At 35.6% G+C, this 7,707-nt stretch overlaps 1 protein-coding gene across 2 annotated transcripts in view; it reads left to right on the forward strand.

The window, feature by feature from the left end:
* The window catches only part of LOC100127805 (putative methyltransferase DDB_G0268948), a 111,382-nt gene extending 103,675 nt beyond the window's left edge, over positions 1-7,707 (forward strand). Inside the window, exons 7-8 of one of the 2 annotated variants that reach the window (XM_002937441.4) lie at positions 3,110-3,247; positions 7,405-7,707. In XM_002937441.4, coding sequence (XP_002937487.2) covers positions 3,110-3,247; positions 7,405-7,495 — 229 coding nt within the window. In that variant the 3' untranslated portion in view covers positions 7,496-7,707. The remainder of the gene's footprint in view (positions 1-3,109; positions 3,248-7,404) is intronic. The other variant, XM_031893494.1, reaches the window with a different exon arrangement.

Genomic DNA, 7,707 nt, shown 5'->3' on the forward strand with positions numbered 1-7,707 from the left:
ATCCAGCCCACACAATATAAAGTCTGCATTCTCTACTGCCAATACAGCTCCACAAAGTTCAAGTCTTAGTATGGTGTGCTTAGGCTTTGGTGCTAACTTAGCCTTGCCACACAGAAAACCTACGTGTGGTTATTCACAGATGTTTCTTAACTTGAGGTAGGCTACAACTGCTATGGACTCATTTGATGAATCTAAGAAAATGTGAATCTCTCTCCTCTGACTTTCAGCAAGGGAAGTTGAAGTGTAGCACCTAAGTGTTCTTTAGAGACTGCTTCCATGACAGTTTATCGGTTGGTAAAGGTGTATCCCAGTCTTTAACAGTCTCTGATAGCTGTCTTAGTAAAGATGTACCTTGTATGGTGATGGGTGCTACAAACCCCTGTGGATCATACAGGCTGTTCATTATTAATAGGATACCACACCTGGTATATGGTTTGTCTGCGGTGGTAACCAGGAAGTCAAATGTGTAATTCAGTAAGTCCCATCTTTAGCCCAGGCTTCTCTGAATGGGTGGTTTGTCTATTCCCAAATCTAAAATATTCTGTAGATACTCATGAGGTTGAAAGGCTTTCATTCCATCAGTGCTGTTGGAAGCAATCTTAAGAAGTCTCAGGCTAGCCTCAGAGATTTGTGTCCTCTTGAGCAAGCCAATAGCATCTTCATATGTATGTAAAGATTTTAGGCTGTCATCCACTGTGACATACTGTCTGCCTGTATATGTAAATTTTCAAGGACATTAGCTATAGTAGGCAGGTAAGCAGAGGATCAGAATCATAGAGACAGGGACACCACCACATGAAAAAACATAGGTTTATTTTGGGCAAACTCTTCCCAACATAAAGGTCATGGCAAATGGTTCATCAACAGTTTAACAAAACTTGTTGAAAACTTGGTAGTCTTCCTGTTCTGTGCCCTGCTCTGAGTGACCCTTCACTTTGAGCAACAACATGCTGTGTAACCCTTATTTGTTTTAGTTTCTGTGGGTGATACGCCCAAAGAAAGGTAGGTACCAGCATTCATCATGTTCTTGTAGTGGTGGGGCTGGTTTCACATAGTCACTGTCAAATATTTTCTTCAAGGCAACAAAGTGGTCTTTCATTTTAGGCATGCTCTTAAGGGTTCTCTGTAGTGAGGCAAATCTGGAAATGGCTTACTCACGATTGTTTAGAAGTTTTGTTCTGGTAGTGCAGAATGGAAAGGGCTCGACCCAACTGTCCATTATTCTGATGAACTCTCCTTGTCATCGTCTGTAGTGTGAAATACTACATTCCCAGAGTTGTCATCACAAGAGGTAGGAGTGACATTGGTTGCTAGGATTATGGAGTTTGATATGGAGTTCTTAGGATTCTCTTTCACCTCAAAATGATGAAGGCATGGTCTGAAGTAAGTTGTGTGTCCAATTCTCAATACACAAGTTTTAAAAGGAGTCTACTTCAAACGCATTTTGTCTAGGCATGCATCACCAAAGTCAAGTCTTTATGCATAAGGAGCAGCATCATGAGTACCATTAAACTGTTGATGTACACCTTATGGACTGGTGCCCAGTCTCTAGGTGACTGGTACATGTATTGAGGGTATATGGCGATACATCTCAAAGAACTGTGGTATTGCAAGAGATCAGTTGCTTTGGTCATCAAGTATGGCATAAGCCCGTATTGCTTTCTCTGGTCGCCTTCAGGATATACCTGGACTAGGCATACCTTGGAACAGCATTTGGCACTGCAGCCTTCCCCACAGACTTCAGTACATGAAGTTGAAATCTTTGTTGAACCCAGAATACAACTTTGTTCCTCCCCACCATGATTTGAGACAGGGATTGAAGACTGAGGACTGTCTGGGGGAGAAGTTTAATGCATTGCTGCAACATGCTTATCACTATTGCACACATATTTAATAACAGTCTTACAATCCTTTGCAAAATGGTCTGAGAAGGTGCAAAACTTATGGTAAACCCTATCATTCTGGAGAAGCTCTGTGCGCTTCTGCAAAGACTTTTCCCTAATTCCACAACATTTGGGTGTGGTTTCTTGTGAATTCAAATGGCGAACATAGTCGCTGTCGGTTTGGGGACCGCATCAAAAAGCCATGCAGTTCCCAATCAGCCAAGGAAATCAAACCTGCCAGATTTCAGTCGGGAAAGCCTGCCATTGGTGCCCATACACAGGCAGATAAGATGCCAAATCAGTCTAAAGGGCCGATTTCGGCAGCTGAAATTGGCCCCTGTATGGCCACCTTTACACTTTTGTTAATTTGTTTTTTGTTTATTCAAAATATTGTGTGCTGTGCTCCTTAACTTGGCGCTAATTCCATGTTAAAGAAAGAGTGAAGTACAGACATGAAGGAGCAATTGCTAGCAGGGAGATCCCTTGCGTGTTTAAGTACATAAATATGCAGCACAACCCTTTGTCAATCAAGCATTGCATGTTTAGATTATTGAAAACACATAGGGGCCCTCCCCACTTGCAGTTGCTTTATTGTGCCAGTACTTCATGTTTTCTAAATACGAGGGAGGGAGCCAATCCTCCTTACAGAGCACTGGGTTGGCACTGAAAGAGGCACAGGTGTGCTGGTGACTTTTTACAACCATTCCATGGTTCCTATAGTTGGCTGCTTCAACAGGTCCAAAAGACTTTATCCAAAAATTCACATACCAATGACATTTTAAAACCAAAAACCCCACAACTATATTTTCAAGATTGATTAATGAACACTCATGAAATTGCATTTTGTTTTGATGTATCCAATGCATTTGTGGCATATGTAACTTTGTGTTCAGCTAAAATGATTCTGGAATTTTGGGGGGGAAACTCTGCATTCTGAGTAAAAACATCAAATAGCAAAGTGTGATGGCTTTTTAGCATGGCCCATTATCCATATGCACAATGTTATGGATATTTTAAAAGGATATGTTTATCTCGGAATCTGAATAATGAAACTCAATGGCACAAAGGCATTATGTCACTCTAGTACTTTACTATTAGAAAACAAGTCCATATTAAATAAAGGAAATCTATCTGTGGGTTTAATAATTTAAAACATCTCAGTTAACAATCTACAGTATGTAAAACTTTATTCATAAAAGTTCCTCTAATATTATATTTTTTTGCAGGGTAGAGAATATAGATAGCAAAATCTCAATGTCGTTGAAAGATATGTTGGGTCTTATTCAAACCTTCTCCATGTACCAGACTTTTCTTAGTTTTGAACCTGAGAAAGCAAAAGATTTAGTGAAGACAACTGAACAGAGGTAAAAAAACAAAACAAAACACTGGCTACCTGTTTCTAACCATATTATTAAAATCCATAAATTTTCTTTTTGACATATTCATTTGATTTAAAGTATTATAAGTTATATAGTAAGAAGTAAATTCTTTAAAATATGCCAATCTGAATCATAATCTCCTAAGCACTATCCTGTTTAGTTCAAGGTTGCAATCTATCCTTATTAAGAAAAAAAACATTTGGTAAAATAATCTAGTTCCTGCCATTATTTAAAAAAAAAATGCACTTTGCTTGTATTGTCAAAATATTTTTCTAAAAAACTAATCTTCTAAACTTAATTTTCAATGCCAAGTTTATGTTTATATATTGATATACTGTACCATTAAGCATATATGAAATATGGTTGAAATGCATAGAAATGGTTTAAGGGGTGGATGTCATACATAATTTAAAATTATAGTTGAATAAAGATATACATCCATCAAGTTTACCCCTTTGAATTTCTCACAAAGTGATCAGAAGACTAGCAATCAAAACCACCAGTAGGCAAGCCACTTAATAAGCCCAACGTGGAATGGTGGGAGCATTCTATAAAGGCCACAAATGATCCACACATCTCTCTTAATTAAGGATGTAATAATCTTAATGTCTTCATTACCATCATTTATTTATATAGCGCCAGCAGCACTTTACATTCATTTATAACCATCTGGGGTCTCACAGTAATTAACCTCACTGCAAAGAAATACATCTTTATCTTTTCTTCTTCTCCAGGCCCAATTGAGACACTATTGTCAACTTTAATGTTATAAGAAAAAAGAAAAAGATACTTTGTAATGTTTGTTTTTTTTATGCTGATCTTGTGCATTTGGTATATTATTTCCATATTCAGCTTCCCCATCGCCTTTCTTTATAATGTAAAATAGGGCTGTTTGTAATAGATATGATATAAGTTATATCTTAAATAAATCATCATTTATATCATTTATTTCCCTAACTTTCTCTAACTTTCAGTGTTTCATTTGCTCCTTTGCCCCTTCCATGACCATTTTATACTTTTCCCTTAAAGCTACTCCATACTCTATCCTCTTCCTTTTTTTCCGCCATCTTAAAGTAATACTGACACCAAAAACTAATTTTGAAAATATTAATGTACATAAAAAGTTACCTATATGTCATGTTGATTATTTTCTGCTGATAGGGCTGCTTCTGTAATTAATTGTTACTTGAAGTTCCTAAACCTGACTGTTTTGACTGTCCCTTCTTAGCCTGACAGTTATAGCTTCTACTGCTGCACAAATATGGCAGCCCCCTTAAAGGAACATGGTGGATCAGACAGGTAATGCAAAAGCACCAGGAAAATACTTTTAGGACAAAATTATAAATAGCAGGCTAAGACAATGTTATAATAGCTTCAAAAAAGGTTTAATTTCTGGTGTCCGTAACTCTTTAATCTCGTCTTCTAAAGTGGCACCTTTGCATTTGAAGTAAAATATGTACTAATCATTATTATAATAACAAGCTGTAACTTAACCCTAACTTAAGCCTACCATCCTCCTTTCAGTATCCATACTGCTAGTGATGAGCAAAATCCTTCACCAAGTTTCTCTGTGAATAAGAGTACTTTTGCAGTTTCACAATTTTTTTTCTGCTAAGCAAAATGGCACAGATTTACTCATCTCTAAATACTAACCTTTTGCTCCAAACTCCTTTAGCATGTCATCATTTGGACTGTTTTCTTTTTGATCAAGGAGCACAAATCTCTGTCTTCAGGGTTGCTAGGCATTCGTTAAATAAACCTCTTGAAAGTACAATAAACTGTATATAAAACTTGGCTGAAATGCATTGAAATGGTTAAGGGATGAATTTTATACTCAGTTTGGCATTTGGGCTGAATAAAGATATACTGTAAATCCATCAAGTTTAATCCTGTTTAGCTGTTTAGGTTGCAATCTATCCTTATTAAGAAAAAAAACATTTGGTAAAATAATCTAGTTCCTGCCATTATTTAAAAAAAAAAATGCACTTTGCTTGTATTGTCAAAATATTTTTCTAAAAAACTAATCTTCTAAACTTAATTTTCAATGCCAAGTTTATGTTTATATATTGATATACTGTACCATTAAGCATATATGAAATATGGTTGAAATGCATAGAAATGGTTTAAGGGGTGGATGTCATACATAATTTAAAATTATAGTTGAATAAAGATATACATCCATCAAGTTTACCCCTTTGAATTTCTCACAAAGTGATCAGAAGACTAGCAATCAAAACCACCAGTAGGCAAGCCACTTAATAAGCCCAACGTGGAATGGTGGGAGCATTCTATAAAGGCCACAAATGATCCACACATCTCTCTTAATTAAGGATGTAATAATCTTAATGTCTTCATTACCATCATTTATTTATATAGCGCCAGCAGCACTTTACATTCATTTATAACCATCTGGGGTCTCACAGTAATTAACCTCACTGCAAAGAAATACATCTTTATCTAAAAAAACGCACTTTGCTTGTATTGTCAAAATATTTTTTTAAAAAACTTCTAAATCTTCTAAACTTAATTTTCAGTGCCAAATTATATATATATATATATATATATATATATATATATCTTATAAAAATCATGGGGGTAATTTCTAAACTTTGGCATATTTATTTGCATATTGTTGTCTTGTGCATGTTAAGATACACATTGAGCAAATATATATTTGCAATTTGTGCAACTGTTAAGTAAATATTATTTCCCCCGACAAAGTTGTGGTGTAACTCTGAGTATGTCTATAAATATTTGCTCTTAAGGACAACCATAGCAGGAAGAAAAAATCACAAATATGTTTGCACATTAAATACACCAATCTTGCCAAGCTTTACTAATATAAACATAGCAGGGCAAAAAATGAAAAATGTACTGAGCAGAGATGCTTTTTTTTTTTTTTTAAATAAAATAAAATATGTTCGATGGTCCAGTTTTTTTGTGCCAGTCTTTTCATTATAAAGTAACTTGTTTGAAATCAGTTCCTTAAAGGGGCAGTTCAGTGTAAAAATGAAAATGAGCAAAATAGATAATGTTTTCTATATAGTTAGTTAGGCAATAATTAGTTCTCTAAGCTGTTAGCAGTAAGAAACCAATCAGAGACTTGAGGGAGGACCTTATGGGACAAGTGTTCAGTTAGTTTGCATTTTAATCTGACATGCGTGTTCACAAACTAACTGAACAGTTATCTTCCATGTGGCCCCCCTAAAGTCACTGACTAACTAAGAGAGCTGAAAGCAGGAAGTATAGTTCTGGCTATTATGGTAGACATCTGGGCACTCCGGATTTTATAGATTACATTTTTGGATAACTAACTATATTACAAACAATTTTTATTTTGCGCTGTCTTTCCATTTTACCCAGTTTCATTTTTACACTGAACTGTTCCTTTAAGAGCTAAAGGTTTGAGGCATAAACACCTGGGCCCCTGATGCTATTTTGATGAGTTCAAAGAAATCAAACTGGAATATTATTATATTTTTTAGTGATTTATTGCTCTGCAGGAGAGTCAGGTAGAGAAAATTTTAATGATAGTTAAATAATCAGATAACTGATCATATGTGACCGACTCTGGTACTCTCATAAGCCTTATATTGTTCCTTTGGGATCTACACTCAGTATCAGCTAGATTTGTTTTAATATTGTTAATGCCCTTATTTGAGTTATTTATCTTATCAACCAGTGAATTGTGTGCTCTGACCAGCAACTCCATCTTGTTTACTAGATGTCAAGTTCTGGCCCTGAGGTCCTTCGGACTCTTTCACGGAGAAATAATATGTAATTTGTTCTCATTTTATGTAATTCATTTTAACAATACTGGTTGACAAGTTGCTGCCCATTGGGAAAGCGATTGATTGTATGAGAGCCATATATGGTTGCCTGTATCGATGTAAAGGGCTACCCAACAGTTGCACATCCAGGCATGCCATCTTGGAGTTAGGAAGGACATTCTTCCCCCCTGTGCAGCAAATTAAAAAGGCTTCAGATGTGTTTTTTGATTCCTCTGTATCAACTAGCAGTTAGGCGGGTTATATATAGGCATTGAGGTTGAACTGGGACATGTGTTTTTTTTATTCTCACACACTGTACTATGTGTTCGACAAATCTGAATGTATACTTATACAATTTTTGTCTCATTTCAGGTTTCTGGAAATCATGCAGGTCTCTTCCTCTGAGGAAATAATAGAGTTACGGCTGAATAATGTTTGTGTACTAGCTTCCAAACCTGAGTAAAGATTGAAAATGTGAATGACCTCATATCACTTTGCTTAAAAACCTATGATGACTCTAGTTTCACTCTGGTGCACCGAATGTTGCTTGAGAATATCACATTTTAAATTCAGTAAACCATTTGGTAATTTCAATGAAATACTTTTATCACAATAGTTCTCAAATGAAAGTTTAAATAAAATTAAATGAAATAAAGAATAATTCTTAATAATACA

This window comes from Xenopus tropicalis, chromosome 9, assembly GCF_000004195.4.
Source record: "Xenopus tropicalis strain Nigerian chromosome 9, UCB_Xtro_10.0, whole genome shotgun sequence".
Classification (NCBI taxonomy): domain Eukaryota; kingdom Metazoa; phylum Chordata; class Amphibia; order Anura; family Pipidae; genus Xenopus; species Xenopus tropicalis.